At 24.9% G+C, this 26,735-nt stretch overlaps 1 protein-coding gene across 2 annotated transcripts in view; it reads left to right on the top strand.

The window, feature by feature from the left end:
- LOC113550111 (glutamate-gated chloride channel-like) overlaps positions 1-26,735 on the top strand; it is a 57,101-nt gene that overhangs the window by 14,799 nt on the left and 15,567 nt on the right. The window contains exons 2-10 of one of the 2 annotated variants that reach the window (XM_026951762.1): positions 228-390; positions 4,477-4,572; positions 5,770-5,858; positions 8,178-8,242; positions 10,269-10,489; positions 12,068-12,150; positions 12,623-12,763; positions 12,980-13,132; positions 13,212-13,426. In XM_026951762.1, the coding sequence (XP_026807563.1) occupies positions 4,481-4,572; positions 5,770-5,858; positions 8,178-8,242; positions 10,269-10,489; positions 12,068-12,150; positions 12,623-12,763; positions 12,980-13,132; positions 13,212-13,426 (1,059 nt within the window). In that variant the 5' untranslated portion in view covers positions 228-390; positions 4,477-4,480. The remainder of the gene's footprint in view (positions 1-227; positions 391-4,476; positions 4,573-5,769; positions 5,859-8,177; positions 8,243-10,268; positions 10,490-12,067; positions 12,151-12,622; positions 12,764-12,979; positions 13,133-13,211; positions 13,427-26,735) is intronic. The other variant, XM_026951761.1, reaches the window with a different exon arrangement.

Below are 26,735 nucleotides of genomic sequence, written 5' to 3'. Positions count from 1 at the left end.
TTTTAACGTTTTGGAAACAATTTCAATGAAAACAGTCGTTTGGGCGTTGACTCAATGGATAAAATGAGCATTGGAAGCATAATATTATATTCACGCCGTTTTTTTGAATGGCTTCTAAATCCGGCTAGGTAGACACTTTTATTTTACACTGCGAGTACAGTTATTGTATTAACATGTATATCTTCAGAAGTACAAAATTTATCGTCGATTTTATTAAAATGTTTCAGAACCGCAATCCGCCACTGTCTAATGGAAACGTGGTATATTGTTTCTTTCCTTCTGTGTAACATGTTCTAAAGTGCAGAAACAAAAAAAAAATCGTTTTAGTGCTCAGTTATCGGTATGAGCATACAATTACAAGTTATATTGAATATTGTATAATATATTGTAGTAAGTACTCGAATAAGCAATACCTATTTAAAAAATTATATTGAAATATATATTTCATACATTTCCCGTATTCGTATGTTTTTTAGTCCGTAATACTGTTTTATTTCGGGTTTGTATAGTTCTAAATGTTATTTGTAATAGAACATAATCAAAAACGTCTGTCTAATTAAACCGAATTCGAACTACTTATAACATATAATAACCGATATTTAAATCATTTAGTGTTATAATTCATAAACTAATCATACTTAAACTGTATTATTAATGCGAACATTGATAAGCATTATAAGCAGACAGCAATTAATATAATACTGATCATGCATTTATGTAAATGTATAATAATATAATATGCGATTTAATGATTTGTTTTTATTACATGTTTATTTAAAAATTATAATGATTAAACTTAAAATTAGCAATATTAATACAATGTTTACAATCAATTAATAATGTATATTAATAATCTTTTGAAATTCATAAAAGTAACAATTTGTTTATTTACTGAATCAATATACATTAGTTATACATTTGTATATTTATTTAAGGTCTGATTATAATAATACAACATCATATAAGTGTTATTTTATTTTTATTTTAAATTATCATCTGCTAACAGAAATATCTGATAGAATTCAAATACTTAAATTAAGTAATTAATGAAGATTAAGTATATGTGGAAGATAAAATGTACTGCATATATGACTTTAATTCCCTCTTGAATTCTGTAACTCATTGAAAATGAAACGTAAAATATAAAAGGAAATAGGATAGCTAAAATGACAGGGATTTGTAGACTCTTATTTTAAATGTCTGTAAAATTAATATTCAGTAACATTTATAATTAGTATGTAAACATCTTGTTTAGGTTAATATAGACTATATCTATACTTATTCTCAGAGTCTATTTATTGTGATAGTTTACGTTATATTCCTATCATTTTTTTCAGAATTCCTACAAAGAAATCGAACGTAATTATTTTTGTTCTTCTGTCACTAAATTCTGTTTAATTTAATTTAATTATCCTTTAGAATTTCAACCAAGGACCAGTCAATTTTGTAATGTTAATGAAATATATCAAATCTTGGAATCCAAACGCCTAAAAACAATATTTGTAACTATTTATTTTTGATATTTTCAAACTGATGCAACAATATATGGAACTTATGAAACCTCAAATATTTATTTTTGAATTGAAACGTAAAAACAAATTTACAACTGGTATTGGGGAAATACTCAAGTCGTTTAACAATCTGATTTCAGTTTTTTCTCTATTATTAAAAATGTACTTCAAATTTTCAATTATTAATACATAAAAACCAACTAAACTTTACAAATTAGATTACATTATCCACCATTAACAACCCGCAAAGATAGAAATTTAAATTTTTGAATTGAAACAAACATTCTGCATTACAACAAAATGTCAGACAAAATTATAAAAATTAAAAAAAAAAAACTTTGTAAGATTAATACCGAATCTAAAATAAAAGTTTCTCTCACAGTATAGAACAGTTAAATAGTTTTGTTATGATTAATTTACAGTTGTAGTTGTAATACTTAATATTTTATTATAAATCAAAATTAAAAATTTTGCACAGCAATTAAGGATTTGAAAGAGCCATTTGGCAATAACTGTGTATATAAATTTTATTTGCTTATTTTTATCGAGCAAGCAATAATGGTGGCTGATATTATTAGAATAATTCGTATTAACAGCAGCTACTATATACACATATACATATATAATATTAAAGATAAATAATTGCGAATGGCTTTTTTATTTTTCATATTTAAATTTTAAAAATTAATATTAACTGATCGTAGTCGTATTTACGAACCTCAATTTATGGGAATATGGTTACATCACGAGCTTCGTAGACCAAATATTTTATTACAATATAGTAATTGTAACTACAGTGGTTGTATAGTGTAGGTATTATTTAGAGTATTCTAAGTATATAAGAAATATGTTTAACCTCAACCGCTGTTCTTCGAGCGATGCTATTACATATATATATATAAAGTATGTGATATATATTATGAATCATTATGAAAAAAAATGTGCACATTTGCATTCGCGTGTGAAGAGTGACGGTTATTAACGAAAAAAAAAATTAAATAAAAACAAGCACATCAAAAGTCCTTTATTGTGCATCTGTGTAAAAATTCTAGAAAATGGCCACCGGTATAGTATTTACGGGCTTTCGGTGGATGTAATGAGCAATGAAAGCGCACGAAGTGTGGTCGGTTTCAAAGGATTCTTTTTTTCTCTTTTTATAATACGTTATACGTCATAATATGAACGTTGCTCATTCCGAATGCATTATTCTTACACTTCCTACATTGCTTCGTTCTTAAACAAAAAGGACGATATTTTTTGAATCAGTGAACTATTGTGATTTAAAAACACGATGAAACGACAAGTACATAAAGATTTGTGTATTGTTCGAGCGAAAAACTGGGTCAAATGACAGATGAAAATTAAACCAATAAAATATCAGCTTTTATCTATATTATATAATTGTGAATAATTCCAGACAGAATTTAAAAAAATTATTACTTCATACTTGATTACTTAAATATTCATACTACTTTATGGTAAGGTAGTACTGACTAAAAGTCAGTAACAATAATATAATTTAGTATTAACTAATAATATAATAAATGCAATGTTTTCGCCAAAAAATTAATTCAACCTATCATAATAAATACCAATAAGTCCTCACTTTAATATCGATATCAATAACATAGCATGAAATATACTTAATTACATAGGCTGACAAACAGACCGTCTCCGATCACAATCGTTTTTGTATCAAATGTGTCATCAAATCAAATTTAACACATAAATTACAGTGATCCACTCGAAACCTAATTTACAGCATAGTGGTACACACTTGTTCAACTTTTTTTCTTAAATATAATTTGTATGTAGAATGATGAGAAGGTAATATATTAAAAAATAAAAAATAATTTGGATTTAAAGAGAAATGGTTGTCAAGAGAAAATATATGATACAGAGAGAAATGCTCATGAATATGACATGATAATATTGATATATTGTATTTTTCCGATAATCTGTACTTATAAGCAATGTTAAGTGAATTAAAAAAAAAAAAAAAAAAAATAAACAATATTTTAAAGTATAAACTTAAATTGTGTACTCTTTATCGAATAATTAGTCACAACACTCACAACTAGTAGGATTATTCATAATTTTAATCAAAAGTAAATCATAAAATATAAAATATAATAAATAATAATATTATATATTATTAGAAATTTATAAATCACAAGTAAATGTAATTTATTATAAATCTTAATAACATACATTGATATGTTTTTTTAGTAATAATATAACTTTCATTACGCAAATTAATTTTTTCAAATATGACGTACGGATGGCATGTTATGGTTTTTCTATGTAAACTAATACGAATAATAACCTCAGTGAATAATCTATTGGTCGTGTCCCCATTAGATTATTCAATAATAATTGCTGTGCAGTATTAACGATTAGATATTATAAAAAAAAATATAATCAAACAAATGTATAGTTGTAGACATACAAAACGCTAGTGTAAGTTGTATTGTAATTAATCTAGTTCGATAAAATTGACCGATTTAGATCAAAATCGACCAAATATTAATTATTTGCTAAATTGTGTACCTATAAATACTACTGTATGAGGTTTTAGCAGCCAATTGATTAAAATAAAATACTTTTGTTTTATAACCATACTAATAAAGTAATATTATAAGTGTTCTAATTTATTATTAATATTCTGCATGTGGTGATAGATAACACGCTTGATAAAAGCTCTAGCTATTTCTATGAATTTTGAACAATTTTTATGTATAATAATTTATCGATAACTGATAATTTGAATACGTCTGGCTGTGTATATAATATGTATTAATAATTGGTATAATATATAAACGTGATTGGTCTATAAAAACGAAGTATTTCACACATATCACAATAATGTAATGTAGATATTCGTTACACCAAAAACTTAATTAATAGCCAAGTATTATACACAACTGATCTGTAAATTAATATTTGTTTTTACTTATTATCTTAGGACGATGAAATTTTCCAAAATATTGTATGCATCGTTACTATATGTATCAATATTGAAGTATACAGAATCACTGCAGACAAAAGAAGTACCATTTAAGTAAGTAATTACCTTCTAAATAATATTTAACGTTTTAAATTAAATCAATGTTTGTGGAATATATTTTGCTATAGAATGGTAAATAATAAATACATTAATTTATTTATCATCGATAAATATGGGAAAATATAATATTGAATAATATATATTGATGAATAATAAAAATTTAAAATTTCATAAATTAATTTACTATACTTAAATTATATATATACTGTATAGTAGAGTAATATATGATGCTATAAACAAAAAAATTATAAAATTATGTAATATAATTGCATAGTAAGAGAAAAAACTATTTAAATAAATAGAGCTTTATACTTAATGCAGCAAGGCCCATTTTTTTCAATTTTACAAGCCAATTTATACATTCAAAAATAAATAAATGTAAACTTAATATTAAATTATAAATATTTCCATAAGTATAAATTTAAATAATTTAATTCATTATTTTTATTATAATATTTCATCATCACTCATTATTATTATAATAAAATGTATATAATACAAATATGATGATTAATCTATTTATATACATTATCATGTTTAATTTAATGATTAATGTCAATTTTAACATTTAAATTTTATGTTAAATCATTTTAAATAAAACAAGACTGATCGAAAAAAATTATATATTTTCTAGTTCTTTATAAATCTATTGTCCAATTCTTTTATAATTTTGATGAAATTTCAGAATTAAAATAAAAAAAAACAATATACTGCACTAAGTTATCTTCCTTACATCACAATGATGTAATGGAAATATAACCATACTTAGTACCATTTCTTACAAAAAGATAATAAATCTAAAATGGCTTTGAGCGTTATTACCAATACGATTAAAATTTACAACTATTGGGCCTATCCTTGGCGTGATTAACTACACCGTCTACACTGATTTATTTAGTCCATTTTTAACGTATTTTATAAATATTATATACTTATATAACTTCAATAATTAAAATTTTTAAATTTAATAAGCATTATAATTTACATTTTTTTAATTATAATAAAAGATATTTATTTTTAATAAGCACCACCAAAATAAAAAAAAATAAAACGAATAGGTTATTTTTTTTCTTGTAATATTTGAATATATTTGGAAATCATCTTCTCTTTTATCTTATAAAGTACTACTAATTTAATGATTTTAACATCAATTAACTAGTTTTATACATAAAATATTTATTTCGTATTTAGATTTGAAAATGGAAAATCGGACAAACATATACTTGACCATCTATTGAACACCGATATTTATGACAAGCGATTATTGCCACCGTCTTATGGTATGTATATTATAAAAATTAAATTGTTTTTACATTTTCAGCTTTGAAATGAGTACGAAGTACACAAACGAAACTCAATAATCTAATAACAGAACTGTATTGATTCAATTACTATTGTTTTTAAATAAAAAATTAGTTTGTTGTGAGTAGATTATACATTTTAAATTCGGTCACAATCGATTTTAAAATAAATAATTTTGAAATTCGTAATTTAGTTAGAGAAACATACATTTTTAATCCATTTTCTAAAACTCAAAATATAGTATGGAAATGTATTAAACAATACTGTTATTCTGATACTTTTGATTACATAAAAAGTTAATTATGATTACGAGTTTAATAATTTAAATAGGTGTATATTTTCACTCTACAGAAATTATATTAACTGTCAAAAACTTTAGTTGTACACATATTATATTTATAAATATTATATTATATGCATACAAGTTTATATACCTTTTAACGAATTTATATAGCCAGTCAAACGTAAAGAGATGATTAAGTTACATCATACAATATGTGCAACGAACAGAAAACCGTAATAGAAATATGAAATATGGAATAATATTAATCGTATAATATTATTAATAATCGAGGTGGATAACAGATTACGTACACCTATTCATACCTACATTTATCAAATATTACTGTTGACATGTGTAGTTGTGCTGAAAATTGCATACCGCTCAAACTCCTCCACACAAATATTTTCCTCGGTTGACTATTTTAAATACTTAGATAGGTATTATATATATATATGTATATATACATAACAATAGATTCGCCACAATATTGTACATACATATAGTGGACGCAATAACAGACTAAACTATTAAATTATTATTATCGATACAATATTATGTTACCGTGTGATTAATTTAAACATAATACATAACACGATTAACTATTATTAATTAGGTTTCTGGATTCATTAGGTAATTGATGATTTTAGATAATATACATAATATAGATTTCACAATGAGTTTATTTTACTCGGTGTAATGTATAAACATTATTTATGTAATGTAATCATTTATTTTTTACATTATAAAAGTATTTAAAAAGTTTATTTTTAACAACACCTCTCATAAAATTTTTTTTTTGTCAAAAAACAAATTTACTAGCTTTAATATCAAATTTCTAAGTTAATCAGATGCTTATAAAGCTAATATTGACACATTCGATACAATAACTACGGGGTTCGGCTAAAAATTTACAGTTAAATAAAATTAAAGTATTCCAAAATATCACAGTCACTTCATCCCTATTACCTAAATTATTCATTATAAATACGTTGGCATTAGACCAGTTGAGAAAGATACTACACTAATTTAATACACTAAAATTTTCTAAGTTATAAAATCAACATATACCTACACTAATAAAAGTTACTCAAAATAATATGGAGCCATAATTTATTGATTTACCTAAGTTATTTTTTTTTTAACCATACATCCTTTTTAATCTTTAGTTAAGTATGACTAATGGATTGCTCGATTACTTCTAAATTGCGTAACTCTATGTAAGTTTTGCACAAGACATATCTTGTTGTGTGCCTATATAGATTTAAGTATTCATTTAAAATTATATACAAATATAATGATTGTATTATATATTAGTATATTTTTATTTCATAAGATATATTTACTAGATAATATATAGGAGCATAGTACTCTTAACTACAATTGTGGACGAGACAACTGACCCCATGTGTTACAAAATATAATTAAATTATAAAGTTGTAGCATACCTACTATATACTATATACTAAATATGATTGACTACTTAAATTTATAATGTCACACGCTAACACCTAATTTACAATTATTTATTTTTATTTATCTTTAAAATGTATTATTAATTCAATTAGGTACAGTGTAAGGTAACCTTACTCTGAAATTTTAGCTTACTAAGAGACTTATTTTTTTTATATGGCCCTCGATTAAAAATAGTTTAGAGGTATCGGTTATCCATTAAAATTTACAATATCTTTTTAACATACAGATACGTATTTCAAATAGAACACAAAAATATAAGTCTGATCACTAGAAGATATTATTAAATTTTATTAGTTATGTACATTATGATTCCTAATTTTTTACTGTGCAATTTAAAATATATAATATTTTGTCCCGACGAGAGTTTCTATTAAATTGCATTGTACAATTTTAGTACTTGATAATTGTTTATAGATCGGTGTGTTAATAGTTATAATAATACGTAGGTACAATAATATTATTAGATAATAAATTACCTATGAAATAATTATATATTAAATATTTAAGAATTTATTATAATTTATTAAATATATTTTTACAGGTCCTTCAATAGTCAATGTCAGCGTAGTGTTATTTACATTGTCATCCCCCGACGAATCAAGCTTGGTAAACTTATAATTATTTTGATTTTTTTTAATATTTATTAAAATACACGATTTGGACATTTATCATGAAGTTATATAAAATTAAAATGTCAATACCTACTATACCATACAGTTGATGTTATTTTGTATTTTTTTTTTTCATAAATGAAAGTATATATACTTACCATAAATCTATGTTAAGCACCATATCAAATTAGTGCATAAATTATAATATTTAAATGTAACCCATAATGAACCATTATAGTATATAGCGATTTTAGTAGCCGTATTTTGAATACTAAACAATAATTTAGAGCTGTTATTTGAGTGTACTGTTATTTTTTTCTCGTAATTTGTTGAACAGCCAATCACCCAGCTATAAATATTCGTTACCAAGTATTCGGTTAAAACTTGAAAGTTTAATAATCACATAATCTAATATCCAATAACAGAGATAAGTTATTTTTTTTCACTTATTCTTCTACTGTGGATAAGTTTTCTAAGAAAAACAATAGCAACGAATGAGTATCATTGCTGTAAACAATGCAAATAAAACTTATTCTGGGTATGCCAAACTGTCTGTTCGTGGATTTAAGGGGACTAATCGATCGTCCGACTTAAAGTCGTAAAAAAATTGTAATATATTTTCTACAATATAATATAGTTAGTTAGTGTTTTTCATAATTCATTCAAACTATGGTCCAAAACAAATTGTATTTGTAAGAAAATATTCATAACTAACCTAATATTATTGGACCGTTTTGAATAAATCGCCTTCTAAAATATTTCTGAACCAAAAAATAAATATGAAACGGTTTACTTTTAAGCTTTAAAACAATATCACATTTTTAGAAATGAGTTTTTGATGAAGTCGTGTACGGTTTTATGACGACGAAAAAAAGGCATTTATACAAAAAATACATATGTACATTCTAAATCAAATCTAATTACGACGCACATACACGCTATTTCCGTGTAAGTGCGTAACGTGCGTAACCCTTCGTTTTAATTTAGTTCGATAACAATGTCAAGGCGGTACATATATTTCGGTGAATTCGGTGTTTTAATATTTTTCCACGCATGTCGGACAATGGGAACTTCTATAACATGCGTGTTTTAAACACTGATGAACTACTCGTGTGTATATATACATATATATCACGCACTGTCACCATAGTCCAAAATCGGGCAATTTTCCAAGTATACTCGTGTTGTTTAGTGCATTTTAGCACCTCGAGGATTAATTTGCATAACGGCCCCGTCGGCACTATAATCGCGCATTAAACGCGAAGTGCGTATATAATTTATACGTATGATATTTTCCGTTATTTATAAAACACGGCCGGCCGGTATACTTTTACGACGTGTTCACACTTAGAGCAGGTTTACTCGATTGACGACTCGACCAAGACCGCTTATAAGGTAAGCGCGGTGTTTTACTTAGAACCGGGAGAGAAGTGCAGGGGAACTGAGTTTAAAGTGAACATTTTTCAGATATTTTTGCGTGTCCCTATTTTCAATTTCAATGGAATGTCACCTGATGGTATGTTATTTTTCAACTAATATGCTGAACTACACCTTTTTATAAAACTGTTAAAACGATTTAAAAAATGCCGCTTTTTTTAATTTTGAAAGTATATCAGCTTGTGAAATTATTCAAATGAAGAAATTTGATACGGAAGTCAAAAATGGTTATCATAAAAAAAGTTAACTTACACCGATAATAAATAATGTACCGGCATTCTGTTGAAGAATAACGTTCTGTAGTTGAATGTTTCGAAATGTTTGTTGGTTTGCGATAAAACGTTTAAGGGAACTGAAAAGTGTACAATGCGCTAAGAAACGTAATTTTTTTTTATTACATTAGAAAAGTTAGTACCCATATTATTTTTGCCAAGTGCTGAGCAAGAAAATAGGCGTGAGTGTATAGTTTTATTTATTTGTTTTTCGTTCCCGGTCCCGTAATCAATCCCGTAACCATGTCCATTGTTTCGCTACTTAATTCGATATCGTTGTGGTTTTATCACGCAACTCGTCATTTGTTCCAGAAATACGACATTGAATTTCTGCTGCAACAAGAATGGTATGATTCAAGACTACAGTTTCCCAATCAGACGGCTTTTAGCGTTCTGAACGGCATCCACCATCAGGGCGACATTTGGCTGCCGGACACGAACTTTCACATGCACGGCGACTTTAAGCCAACCCAGAGGCCCATACGATTCACTCTGAACGTGTACGGTGATGGCCGAGTAGAGTACACAACCAGGTAGAGTTATAGAGATATTATTTACCCGTGTCTATAATTATATATACATGTATTTAGAACCAACTGAAATGCCTTAAAAATCATAAAAAGTCCTAAAAAAATGAAAATTACTTAAAAATCTCAAAAAGATATTTAAAATGTATTATTATAAGAACTTAAAAGGTAAAAAAAAAAATAATTCTCTAATATTTTTTTAAATGTGTGTTTTAAACTAGACTTCAATGATAGAAGGAATAAAGAAAACTAAAATAGAAATATTGCTATCTTCAGTCATTTGTAGGTAAGAGACAGCAGTTGATGAGTGTTGCATTATATTTAATAGAATATGATAGCCACGATCTGGCTTTTATGTATACTTATCAATTGGATAGATTTTTATTATAACAATAAATAAACGCTCAAGAGTTTAAATAAAATACTTTAAAAATTCATAAAAAATAAAACGTAAAATTTTACAATAAATTAAAAAAAAAAATAACTTAATATTTTATTTGCTGAATACTAAATGGAAAGCCATTGAATCATTAATATATTTTTAAAGTTATGATTAAAAATAGTATGAATGCGAAACATGGATACTTCACGGAATCGGTCAGAAAAAATTGTTTATCCAGTCTAAAAATATATTGATATTGTATATTAAAATAATCAGTATCGCCTAAAATATTTTTCATACTCAAAGAGCTACATTATAAGTCATAACACTTGAAAAAATGATGTTACATCAAAATCCCAATCATTTTATATAAAGACCACATTTTGCATATAATGAATGTTCATATTTTTAAAAGCAATTACGAGTAGCTACATGCAGTAAATGGATTTTCATCAATCATATCTAAATAAATAATATTAAAATTTTTATTTTGCATATTTTGGGTATAAGTGTATATTTTCCATAAAAACGTATGTTTTGCATACTAATCATACTAGGTATGAATACATTTAAATGTTTTATTTTAAATTTATAATTTTATTTACAATTATTAAATATAAATTTGTTGAACAATACAAAAATTGAAAAAATAAAAAAAAAAAAATAGAATATTACGTTTCTGTAGATCATTATTACTGTTATTAGTTGGTAGATAGATAGGTATACTTAATTTATTGCATACTGGTTAGGTTAGGTTAAATGTTATATAACTATTAAATATTTAATGATGTATCAATAGTTTATATATGATATTATATAGTCAAGCTTTTAACAATGAGTTTGCTTGTTACACAGAAAAGTAAAAAGTTTTTTTATCTTATTATTTGGAGACAGATACGAGTTATTTTAACATATTTTATTATTTTGTCCTTTTTCAGATAACTTTAATAGAAAACATATCATCGGTTTTATATGTTCGATAAAAAATTCCTACTTCAAACTAAACAATTAAAATATACATTGATTATAAAAAATTCTTCGAAAAATATAAGAGCAATATAATAATGTTTTATTAGAATTCCATTTATATATTTTAAATTATCCCAAATTAAATTTTGAATAAATTTTAAATAATGATTATAGTCTGTTTCTGTATATATAAAGCAGATAATTTCAAGCTATAATTTTTTTTTTTTTCATAGGCGTCATCTGTCGTTGTGTTGTGAAGGATCAATGAATATATTCCCATTTGATCAACCATTATGTACGTTTGCCATGGAAAGTAGTAAGTATAATACATCATAATAATGACTATAAATTAATAAAACGTGTACTAGATAAAGGTATCCTTAATTATATAAAATATATGTACCCAAATTCTGATTGAAATGATGAAATCGGAGTATCATAGAATCTACAAAATACTATTCAATAAAGATTTCAACCTTAAGGTGATATTACGTAGTCATAATTTATATTTTTGTAAAGTATTTTTTGAAATATGTCTGAGAATCTTAGTTTTAAATTGGTATTAAAACAATACTTATTAATAATATAATATATATCATATTATATTGTATTTTATTACTTGTTATTAAAATTAAAAATAATTTTTACTATGCTGAGATAATGATGTTTGTTCTTGCATAAGATAAATGTTGTTGGGCATTGGTGATTATAATCAATTGACGGTAGGTAGGTATGATAAATTACATTTTTTTCGACCATTTTTTAAATTTGTAAACCTTTTTTCACAGTATCATATGAGAAGTCTGATTTAAAATATGTCTGGAAAGACGATAATTCAGTTTTAGTAAAATCATCTAATTTGAAAACTTCAAATGCTTACTTGGAGCGAAATCGAACTTATGAATGTGCTTCTACTGGTAGTTGGAGAGGTAATTAATTGTTTATACATTTAATATATTAGACATAATACGGTATACAATATTTTTATTTTACTTATAATCTCTATATTTTCAATAATTTTTATTTATTTTATATTATATTGAATGCTATTTTTATTTTATTTTCATGTATTCATGTTTCATTATTGTTGTACCTTAAAACTGTAACCGATCTTTTAAATACATTTTTATATATATATTTTTTAGGTAATTACAGTTGTCTACAAGTGGAAATGATATTTAGTAGAGATAGAACGTTTTACTTTGCTACTATTTTCATACCAGGCTTAATTTTAGTTACTTCATCATTCATCACATTTTTCCTTGAATGGGACGCAGTACCAGCAAGAACAATTATTGGTCTTTATTTTTATATATTTTTACTGTATTTTATTTTTAATTAAAATACTAAATTAAGTGTGATTTTGCGTATTTTAAGGCGTTACGACAATGTTGAATTACTTTACGACTTCCAACAGCTTCCGTCGGACCTTGCCCGATGTAGCTAATTTGACTGCTATGAATGTTTGGGACGGAGTCTGTATGTGCTTTGTATTTGCCAGTTTTGTAGAATTCGTAATAGTAAATTGTACGGGGAGGAGAAAAGTAAAATCAAACATTTCAAGTAACGCGGGAAATTGCAGTATTTCAAAGGTAAGAGATTATTTGTTCATTATTGATAAAACTACTACGCTAAGGAATACCTAATGATGTATAATGTTAATTTCCTTATAATATTATACTGATTGAGTTAAAATTATACAATTAAGTAAAATAATAAACACAAGTTATACGGAAGCCAGCCTGTTAAAATGAATAGGTAGGTATACTAGATATTGGAAAATTATCTATTGAACATTTTTAATTCTATATGTATGGTAGTAATGTCCATATTTTTAAGGGTTCGTTAGAAAATTTCACAAACAATTAAAAACATAAAATATATGAACATTGGATAAATAAAATATGTAGTTATAACTAACAACGATCCTTGGCCCGGATCTCCAACAAGGCAAGTAAGCATGTGCAGGCAGACGATTTATGCTCGTGGCAAATGGAATTATGTTTATGTTCTTCTAATGTATTAAGATAATTAGAGAGATTGTAAAATTATTATGTATGTTATTAAACTATACAAACATGTTTACTGTAAACATTTCATATCGTATTATCCACACGCAATCATTATTAAATATGCAATAACGCTTAATTCAATAACCACTATAACCAGTCTAAAATTATCGTTTAATTTTTTAAGTAAGTAAACATTGTTTTCGGTTTTTATAATAGGCTGCCCTAGAGTGGTATTAATTCATTTTATTATTATTACTATCATTATCATCGTTACCGATCTACAGCTGACTAAATTTGCCAACTACGCGTTTCTTTAATCGTACAGATTCGTGATTTAACTTTACAAACCTCAAACGAGAAAAATCAATTTATTTTATTCTCGTCGGCACATTAAAATATAGTGAAAATCATACATGGTAATATATATATATAAATATATTTTTCTTTTTATTATTATTCAATGAATCCCGTCTCTTGATTGTTATATGGAATACAATATAAAGCATAAAACCCTTTATTATTCTGTATGAACTATAATATGAGGTAACGTACGTGAAAAAGTCTGGTAAATCAGACCTCAGAATTTTATTAAACTTGGCACGTATACATTCTTAATAACATGGAGTTGTCGGTTAGTTGGCACATAGACGTGTGTTTGTGTACGCGGTCACTATATATTTCGTTTAAGGGCAACGTGGTAATTTTCCATAAAACCCAATGCACAGCTACTTGGCGTAAAAAAAATGTCACGAATAAAAAGCCATTAAAACTTTCACATCCTCATGGGAATAATATAATTTTTGAAACATTCTTTTATTCCATTAAAAATTGTATTTAATATCTGTATAAAAATAATGTACCATAAGTACTCCAAAAACTGAGAACCTAGAGTAGCCCTGGATCCATTATGACTAAAATACGAGGATAATTATTTATTTAGCATTATATTTTATAGAATTTAAAAACATGATTGTTATGAAAACATTCACAAATATAACATATTATAATGAAATATTTCATTACAAAAACAAAAAAAAAAAAATAATAATTTTGAAAATTATATAAATTATTTGAGACGTTTAACTTTCATTTTTAAATTGAAACTATATTTTTTAAGCCAAAAATATCAAATGTCTACAAAATATATCTGAAAATAATTTTACTTCCATAAAATTATTAAATGTTGACGTAATTTAGTTTGTTTACATACCGTGCAATTTATTCGTGGATATGATATACTTTTCAACAACGATGAAAATAATGTTCATGTTACTTTATTCTTCTGCGAATTTTTATCAAATAATTATAATAATGGGCCATTTTAAAATTATTGACTTCTATAATGTGTTAAACAAATGATTTTCTAAATAAAAAAAATATATAAATGCCAATAGTTAAGTTACTTACACTACACATATTATAAAACAATTTTACCTTATTATATTCCGAACTTATTTTTTTTCTGCATTTCTTTATTTACAATACCTAAACGGAAATTCGTTCGTTTCAAAATTAATATAAAAGTAAGTTCGTGGAAAAAAGGAGTTAGAACATACATTTTTTATTTTACTTGTACAAGAGACCAAACTTACTGTATTTTTCTATACAATATTATTTCGCTAAAACTTTTTACGTTTTGTTCATTATATACAATAAAATTAAAAATTATTGTGAGAAGAATACGTGAAATTGTACGTTGAAAATGTTCATAAATATTTTCACCAATTATTTCCAATTAATAGACAAATTACAGAACTCAAACTTTTCGTCAGTATAATATTGGTATATGACACGGCAGAAATAAAACTAATATGGTGGCTGGATGATAATGAAGAAAGCACAAAGTATGAATAGAAAGTATAAACTTTCACAAAAAAATAAATTCATTAGAAGCTATTTCAAAGAAAAAGAACTGTTGATAATTACCGCATTTATATGCAGCAGTTTTTGGTGAAAAAACGAAATTTAGGTGCATATAAACACATTTTTAATTCGTATTAAATTGATGCGCATTTATTATTTAATTTGATTCGTCAAATCGAATTAACACTCCCCGGGATTAAGAAATGCATGTAGGTAAACGCTTAAAGTGAATTAATATTTTAGCGGGAATTTTAAAATGTCAAATTATAATAATTTTAGTCATAGAATCCAAAGTATAAAGCATGGATATACGCATTGACTTTTAATTTTATTCAACATCTAATCTTGATATTTTAGCATTTAGTTAATACCGCATACAAACGTAGTAATTATGTCCGATGATACATTATATAAAAATTCATCTGCATTTTCAACGACATTCAAAAACGAATATTATAATAATTCCATGAAATTCTTGAAATTAAAAATACTGAGTTGGCAGTATAATTATACGTTTAAATATTAAATTAAAATTTGAAATTATCAATTATAAAACGTTTAGCAAACATTAAAATAGTTAACGACCCAAAAAATAATAATTAATATTTGTGTATCTCATTTATTGATCCTGTGTATTTAACAAATAAGATGTGAATACAACTTTATCCCTGACTCATTTTTAATATTTTAAAAATCTTTCCACCATATAAATGAATATAACTTACTATAGGGTTCAAATATTATTTAAATTATTAAATTAATTATTTTTATTCTTTTATAAATAGAATTTTTTATCGAGTTGTTATCTAAAACCTATATTGTTCGTATACGAATTAAATTATTATGTCATCAATAACACTGAACCATGGCAATACAATTTTCAGACTATTTTGCTCGTCCATATCAAATTAATTATAAAACTATGAATACATAAATTCCGGCCACATTAACTATTGACGGTGGCATATAGTGGTTCTATTTATGCGTTTAATCAAAAATCTTAATATTATTTTAATTTAAAATCTACTAAAATGTAAAAAAAAATTAATCATATATTGTATTGTTATAAATATACTTGAAAAATATATTTTAGTAAAAATGTTAAGTCAAAATTACTGAGAAATTGAAATTAATTGTAATTTCATGAATTGTTACTTGGTAATGTTAATGCATTTTCCTAATATAATTTATTTTAATGAAACGTATAGTTTTGGATTTTACGATTTATTAATATTTTAATAATAATAAGATCGATAATTTTATAAAATAATAATATTTTTTAAATTTGTATTTAAACGTTTTGTTAGAAATCGGAAATCTATAAAAAATTTATAGTAACAATTACATTATTAAATTTCGCACAGCGGTTTAGTTAAGTTGTTCGCCGAGATTATAAGTTGTGAATTATTATAATAATATTATTAATGATAAATACATAAGCTGACTACGTCAATGTAAGCCCTTTTATTATAACTATCTAGAATCATGATTTACAATAAAATAATAATAAGAATGTACAATATGCTAATAAGTATAATAAATAATATTTTATCTTTTTTTGTAGTTTGAAAGCCTTTTCTTTACAATTACATCTGCTCACCATAAAATTGCATAACCGATGTGCCGTGTTTAGATTATATTATATTGTGCGACTGTATATTTTTAGTTTTAAATTTTTTTAATAAATTTATATATTATTTGAAATTATTATCAATTTTATTGTTTTATCTCGGGTTTTATCAACAAATTATTTATTTTATTTTATTAATTATCAATCAATAAATCATGGAAAACAAGAAAGAGAATATAAACTATATATTATGTAAAATAAAAAACTCTAAAAAACGTACATAAGTACACAGTGTAAATACAATAAATAAATAGTGAATACAAAATAATATTATTTGAAATGTTTGAAATAATTAAATATTAGTTGAATTTAACAAAAAATACAATAGTTTTAAATTGTATTATGTTTAAATTTGTAATGGAATAAAATGATTAACGATTATATTATAAAATATTATCTACATCTGAACAAGCTGAAACCTATTGTACGTTTGAGAATGTCTCGTTTAGAATGCATTATAGTTATGTCCTACGTATATCAACTGCAAACAAACATGCTTTTCGTGTATATAGAGACATCTTATTTGAATATTATAATATGTTTAGATAGCGTTTATTTGAATAAAAATAATGTAAAAGAAAATAATAAAAACCATCTAAAAAATTATGTTTAATCGATCGATTTACGTCAATTACGGAGATATAAATACCTATAAAAACTATCTCCCCGCATCGAGTAGGTATACACATTACACGTAGATAATTAGTTGCGAATTATTCAAATATCGTTTGAACGCATAAAGTATTGGTAACTACGTGATGCGCTGTTAAAACTTATAAAACCATAAAATATTAATTATGAGTAGAAAAAATATACACACACATGATTGATATAATAGTATGGAAATATTTAAATATTTAATAATTTAACTCGCCGTTGAAATTAAGGTTAAAGTTATTGATTAAAATGAATTTATTTATAAATTATAATTCACTATTGATTTTTTATTTTATAAAATATACATACATTGCTGACTCGTAACAATCAATATTATTAAACCATATAAACAAACATTTTTTTAAATTGCTTATATTTAAAAAAAAATAAAACTGATAATAAAGTGTTCTCAATGCTATTTATCTTTGTCAACTGCTGCTTTTAGTATCCAACCATTTTGGTTTACTAGTTTTCTTATATATAATCCATCTCTTTACCTCTCGAATGTCTATATAATTAATTAAAGTTCGGTTATAGCTTTTTTATATTACCTTGATATATTTTTTTTCGTATCAAAATGTTTTTATTGTTTATCTTTTCTCTTTAAAACTTCTATCATCTAAATATTATCATCAATGTATTCTCGTAAACCATCGTTGGCTTTCATGTCATACGTGCAAATACAATGTTATCATTCTTGTGTAAGAACTTTGTACAGACAACCAAAAATAATATTTATGACCTGAATGATGATAAATAATATAACACTTACTTAGCTGTTGAATTCAAGCATTGATTTATTCGTGTACTGTTTTTCATTTCTTTTTTATGCCTTTATTCTTACAAGTTATGATGGTTTAAAATGCCATTAGTTGACGATTATAATCGTATATAATATCCTACAATTTTAGGTTATAACATTATACGTTGCGATATATATAATCAGAAATAATTTCCAACCCACGTAGAATTCTTATTTATAAACAATTACTGGTGTGGGAATACACGAATCGTATAGATAAGTACACTGTATTTACGTATATTGAATTTGATATTTAACATTACTGTTCTATAATACATAAGAATATATTTATTATTGAAATTAAAATAATAGTTTGATTTTACTATTAACTGTGACTTGTTATAAGAAATAATGTATTACACTATAACACTTACGTAGTAATTTTTCTAATTATTATTAAATAAAAATTACTTAATTTATCAAAAATAATGAAAATTAAATTAATAACAAATTAAATAATGTACATAACGTGAGAAATAAAAAAATCATTTCGGGTCAACATACTCATTTAATATTCAATTTGAGGGAAAATTTTTTGATCAAATAATTTTACAACTATCAAGGAAAATGAATAATTCACACGTAAGATCAATTATAATTGATTAAATATGTATTTAATTATTTTAAAATAACACTCCTTATGTTTTTCAGTGATCTAGAACTTTAGACTTCTTTATAGTATAAAACTATTGTCGATACCAATTAAGTTGTTAATAAAAATATATGCCTTTTAATTTTATTAAATGTTTTTATCATGTATTGATTCAAAATGCTATAATACCTATACTAGACACGCAGTATATTGTTAAAAGAAACTTTTAAAGTGTTGCTAAATACGATGATAAAACTTCTAAGCTTATGAGTTCAGCTTCATAAAGATCATTTTAATAACGGATAAAATGTTTGTATATGTATAATATTATAGAATTAATATTTGTTTAATTTAGTGGCTTTATTTTTTTTATGTTCATCAATTATTATTCACTGAATACAACTAGAATTACTTGTATGCATAGAAATTCTATTTTAATATTTCAAAATGTATTAATTTACTGTTAATTATCATCTCTAAAGTTATAATGTAATATGTTTATGTAATTTTATAAGTCTATTTCGATGGCATACGAATTTAATAACATATCACGTTGTTCTTGCGTTTAACAATAAATTATAAATTATCTAAAATGAGAATTAAATTACCGAAGAACTGTCCTTATTTATTTTTAATAAACATATGAATCGCCCGAGAAAACGTTAAATTATAACATAATTATTAATTTTATAACCCTGTATTGTCTTTGGTATTTGTGAACAAACAACAAAAACACTTATTTTGTAGTAAGAATCATACTCTTAAAATTGTAAATACTTAGTTTAAAATGATCAAGTCAAATTCGGCTATGAGTAACCAGAGAGCACGTAAAAAAATAAATAAATATGTAGTATAATATTATCTTGTCTATTACTATGTGCAAAATTATCATTAGAAAGTAAAATTTACCATTATTTTAATTTAGATTATAATATTATTATGTACTATTGTAATATAATACCTTACATGTATTTTATGTACTCACAAATATACGTTAGAACTTTTTTTTTTAAATTACACATATATTTTCAAGGTTATATCGTCATAAAACTAGAATGTAAGAATCTTATAACCGTATTAATTAAGGTTAAAATCAATTTTGTTCCATACTTTATAATAATTCGTAACTGTGTTTTTACATAATTATTATACTTAACTTATAAAATATACTTAATTAGATGGTTAAATAAGTATTTGATGATTATACGTAAAAAAAAATAAATAATAATAATAATAGTTTAACATTCAATTAAATGTATTCTAAAAAAATTTCTTGTGATCACTCAATTTATAATTACTGTCACAGTTGTATTCTCGAATAAGATAACAATTTTTATACTGTCTGTATCTTATATAAACAACAAATTATATAATAAAATTTGGATAATTACATAATATGGCAGCTAGGACTTCTACCAAATACTATGTGTCGTTACTAGAACTTACCTCACACTCACCTACACATTTGTATTAATTTATTTATCCTATAATGGCTATAATTCATACTTAAAAAAAAAGTATATTGTGTTTACGATAACCTAATTTTTTATCGTCAACATTTTTTCCAGACATTGAAAAAGTTCTAAAACTTCATATATTTAAAAATTGAAAATCAAATAGATATCTATTTGAAACGTGTAATTTTTTTCGATTTTCTCAGTAATTTCCCTAAGCGCGAAGTAAAATATTTACTAACTGCAAAATATATAAAAGAAATACCGGTGAGTGAAGTCTTAAAAGAACTCCCCTTAGATTCACCTTTTGAATTTATAAAAATAGAAATAGTATACACAGGTGAACGACAAATGGTCAACATACTAGTATATTTTTTATGTATGTTAACTATGCATTTTAAAACGGAAGCGATTTTATTAAATTAAATTAATTAATTTAATTTAATAATATATATATATAATATAATATATTATTCCATTCATATGATATAAGTATTTATTATAGGTAAAACTAAAATAAATTTCACTTATAAATTTGATAAAAAATATAATACATTTATAGCAATATAGAATTTCAAAACTTTACAGATACAACAATAATGCGAAAAATATTTAAATAATCAATTTTTTTACAGTGTCTATTTGGCAAGCTCGCACGAAAATCGTTTTTATGATTGTTGTATAAAATCATGCAGTAGAGGTTTTTGAGTCGCATTTGTGTCCCGTCCTTGACTGACTATATTATACCAAATTATAAGAGTGCGTATGCATTTGCATTCATTAGGGCAACACTCTACACTAATAATGATAGGGACGTGTTCTAAAACCGCACTTCCCCTCGTTTCTCGTATTTTTCTTAGTAACGAACAGAAGAAACATAATATACAAACATTGCAGAACAGTCTGCCGTGTATTGTAATTTATAATGCCACACTGCGTGTATACATTTTTTTTTTTAAAGAGGCATCTATAGAATAACTGCGTAAAGGTGTGTTTATATTCTATTCAAAATACATACGGTACGAGATATTTTGTATCAAATTCATTCAACAACAAGTGTTTTGAACATAATTCTATGAACATTATAGACTACTAAAATCCGTTGGCGAGAGCGTTTCTTATGAAAAATAACGGCTTTTTTCTCTGTACATCTATAATTGTATAGAAAAGAAAATACTATATTTATATATGTAAAGTATATGCATATATTATTAGCTGTAGAAAAATAAGTCCCTTTGACCTTTATTATTTTATGATAATATTTATTGGTCATCACAATTTTATTAATTTTGACCTTTTTTGTTAGACATCGTTTGACTTTTGGGTTTTTCATCATTTTAACGTTACTTGTTAACCTTGATTATCTACATTAAATTATCATTTATCGTACATCATTTGGATAGAATCCGATTGCGTACAATATAACTTTTTAGAAACACATTCGTAGATATTGGTTGAATGACAAAGGAAATCCATAATATTACCGCACGATTGCGTACTAAACGTTGTCAATATTTTAACTATTCAATTTTCAAGACTATATGATATGTTTCGTGAGTTTCAATTTTCATAGAAGACTTGGCGTTTGGTTTTTTTCGCCTTATAACTTTGATTATAATCTATGATTATGTTCACTCAAAATTTGAAGTCATTAATTATTAATTATTTACTAGCCTAACAAATTGTATTTGTGTATAGCCATTTAACTTATTCATCCATTGAATCAGCTAGGCCAGGTTAGGTTTTTTCAAACCAGTTTTTGCTTCAAGTCTTTCCTAATAATTTTAATTTTTTTTCTTTGTTTTATATTTATTACTGTAGTTATATTTTATACATTCAACACTACTCGGAAAATGTTGGTCATGTACAATTGAACTACCAAATAATAAAATATACCTGTATACTGTATAGGCTGTAGGAATGATAAGTAATGTGAACTTCTATTACACGCAAGGTTAGGTTTTACTTGTTGAAAAGTTTAAGTTAAGTTACTTTTAACTAAGTTAAATAACAAATTAATTTTTTTTGAAAGTTTCTTTTAACTAAACGAATTAAATGTGAGCCATGATATCCCGTAATATCTTAAAAAATTAACTTAATATTTATTTACTAATATAACTAAATACGGGTACACAGCTTAAAGTTCAAGTATCACAATGATAAATGTAAAATTTTATTCATAAAATATATTTTATAACAATAATTTTGTTAGTTTCAATTAAGCAAATTATTTAAAAAATCTAAAACTACGTTTTAATCTTTATATTAACATTTAATTTAAAAACCTATTTAATTGCACAACCTATCAACCATACAGTTTAATAGCATTGTGTAAAATGTTAGATAATATATTACCTTTATTTTTAAAATATATAATTATTTCATATAACTTTGTAAATAGAGTTGAACTTAATTTTAAGAAGATAGGTGAAATTACCTATCTCCATTAAAACAAGACCCTTGGAGATTACACCTTTTACCCTTTGGTACTTTCGAGACTACATCCTCTAATCACCAATCGTACTTCTACTATTTAATTTCAATTAATTCTTTATAAAGTTACGTTTTGGACAAACCTCCTGGGTACTTACCACTCCCTCAAATAATACACTAGGCCGTTACCTATTTCGAAATGTAATTTCACCATCACTAAAATAGCATTAATTGAATATTTATGACATGATGAACATTTAGTTCTATAACTTGATTTCGATATGAAATAAAAACATATCTAACAAACCTAAAATTCAAAGATAAAAAGAATCGTGTATGTGATTAATGTAGCCTATATACCTATTTTATGTACGTTTTGAAATGAAATTTTGTATTTTATTATTTAAATATGCAGATAATACATACAGGTTAGTATGACTTAGAAATAAATTTACAAAGATTTGACATCATACGTAGGTATAAGGGTAATTTTATAGCAAATTATTATGCGTAAACTCAGTTTAATCCGGCGCTATCCTATGCCTTTTACGTGACCTCATCGTGATTTCATGACAATGGTATAACTATAAGTTAAAAAAAAATAAATAAATTTGGTTTCTAACTGAATGAATAAGTTTCAACCAGCAAACACTAATAAACAATTCACGGTAACTTGCAAAAAGGACGCATACATTTTACATCAAATTGTTTTAGGTTACGGCTGATTGTGGACTTTTTTCTAAAACTGAGTTTATATAAGGGTCGCTTCATATTTAAATAATAGTTTTAGTTTAGTCAAACAGTGGATATCGTAAAGAAATATATACTTTGTAAATAACATATAATTTTGTATTAACTATTTTATATCCCTCATAATTAATTTATTAAAACTGTGTTATTGTACGGTTCTTTATATACACGTAATATACAAGGTGATTCTTTTATCAAACAACACTCATTATTTTAAAAAGTATTAATGTTTTTGAAAATATTTTTTTTGCATAGTTTCAAGTTGTTAACAAACAACGTTTTTATTAAAAATTTATATTTTTAAATATTTTTTATCCTTATAATTTTTGAAGTTTTTACTTTTTTGAATGACAACATACATTTTTAATTTCATATTCCAAAGCAGAATAATTTTTTGAGTATTTTGATACATAAAAATCGAATTTAGGGCGAGCAGTTTATGAGTTATACGTATTTAAAGTTTAGTTGCGTGGAGTGGAATGGTACGAGGTTACCCTGCAAAATGTTTGTCCACTACTCCGCTTGTCTAAACTTTAAATAGGTATAACTCATAAACTACTCACCCTAAATTCGAATTTTATGTATCAAAATACTCAAAAAATTATTCTGCTTTGGAATATGAAATTAAAACACTATGTTGTCATTCAAAAAAGTGAAAAACTTAAAAAATTATAAGGATTAAAAATATAATTTTTTAATAAAATCGTTGTTTTTTAACAATTTGAAACTATGTAAAAAAATATTAATACTTTTTGAAATAATGAGTGTTGTTTGATAAAAGAATCATCCTGTAAATAGTATATGTATCGTATATAAATGTTATTATATTATACATATGCATTTCTCATTAAAATAATATATTTTATATGATACGTACCTTTATGTATAATAGTTATGCTTTAGGAAATAATTACCTTAGTCTTATGAGTATTTGCACATTTTACTAATTGAGTTCCATTTTGGTTATTTTTTGTAAATATACACGGCATTATTTGATAATTTAAATTAGGTATCACGTTAATGAATACTAATAAGATGATAATATTATACCTACTATACAAAAATCATATTATTATAAATTTTAGATACCTTATAAATATGTTTTTAAAATAATTGTGAGATAGATAAAATGTTGATCTGTACAAGTGCATGATTAATCGAGTCTGTTAAGCTTGATAATTTGAAGATTAATTAAAATAGTTTAGTAAAATATTTTATTTAACATTTATAGATGTATTAAATGGGTTTTATGAGTAAATATTAATACTGTATACGTGTTTCACGTGACATTTAACCATATTACTACTTAGTATAGTTGAAGAAATACAAATCATGTTAATTCGTCACATCTATATATGTGTATATGTCGTGATAATAACTTTTTGTAGTAAATTATATTAAGCTGTACACAAAATCGTTACACGACTCGAGTAATATTACTGTTGTTTTTTGTCTGTTAAAAAGTCAAATATACGAGTATGCTGTGGACAAATGGTTGAAATATTCGGGTTCTATATGTATAGTTCTGATGGCCTAAAAACTCTTACATACAAAACAAAAAATTAAATAAATTAGTGATAAATTTAAATTTAAAAATAATTCAATATTAATGAACAACTATTTAGTACTTCAAATTCTTTCGTTATTCTGTATTTTGTCATAGAAAAATCAGCAATTAATGTTATTAATTGTTCACAATCGAATAGAGTAACTAATTAAGTTGTACCAATAGTTAAATAAATATATGTAACTATGATAACAAATTAAAAAAGTTTTTGTAATAAAATTAAAATATTATACGAATGAACAAGCTAGTACCTACCAAAACATTAAATACATAATATTTAACAACTAACACGGAAATATAGATTTTAAAATCTAAAATTGTATATAAAAGAAAAGCTTTCTGAAACACGACATTAAATAAAAAAAAATACCCTCATACAAATAAGCGAGGTATGAAAAATATGGTGAAAAAATGAAAAATGGTGATAATATTCTGTATAGTTATACAATATAACAGTTATATAATAGCTTTATGAGCATTGTATAACATTAAAAAAAAAAAAAAACATAATTTTAACTAAAATATTATTGTATTGTTTTTTTGATAAACCATTTATTGTATAATAAATCACAAATTGCAATCAATGGCTTTATACATATTTAATAAAACGATTCGGCGACCGAATAGAGTTGGTTCGTTAGGTACTGCGGTTGATCGAATTACATTTAACAATAACTCTATTATATAGTTCAATGTAGTTTGTATGTACTGACGTAAAGTAATAAATGATCCTATTAAAAAATAAAACAAAAACAAAATATATTGTACAACCTCGTCCGTTCTGTTTGGCAAAACCGGAAACGCTTGCACCTGCGGCGAATGAGCACACTGCAGTCGCTTGTGTGCCGTGAAATATGATTCGAACGTATCCCACACGGATTCGCTGGCCGTTGACAGCTGTCGCCGGATAACCGAAACCGATTACAAAACAAACGTACAGCCGTGTATATTTTTTCGTTTCGGTATTTCCTATTAACGGCCCGGGTAATATAACCGCAGATGGTATTAAAATAGCGAATTACGTCGATTCACGCGTGATGACCGCAAAACGCGTTGGACAGGCTCAACATAGCGCTGGTCCAGAGAGAAATTTCGATCAGGCAGCAAGAGATGACGACCAATCGTGATTAAACCACCCTCG

This window comes from Rhopalosiphum maidis, chromosome 1 (genome assembly GCF_003676215.2).
Source record: "Rhopalosiphum maidis isolate BTI-1 chromosome 1, ASM367621v3, whole genome shotgun sequence".
Taxonomy (NCBI): domain Eukaryota; kingdom Metazoa; phylum Arthropoda; class Insecta; order Hemiptera; family Aphididae; genus Rhopalosiphum; species Rhopalosiphum maidis.
Note: the sequence above shows the minus strand (reverse complement) of the source record. Positions and strands in the feature narration are given on the sequence as shown.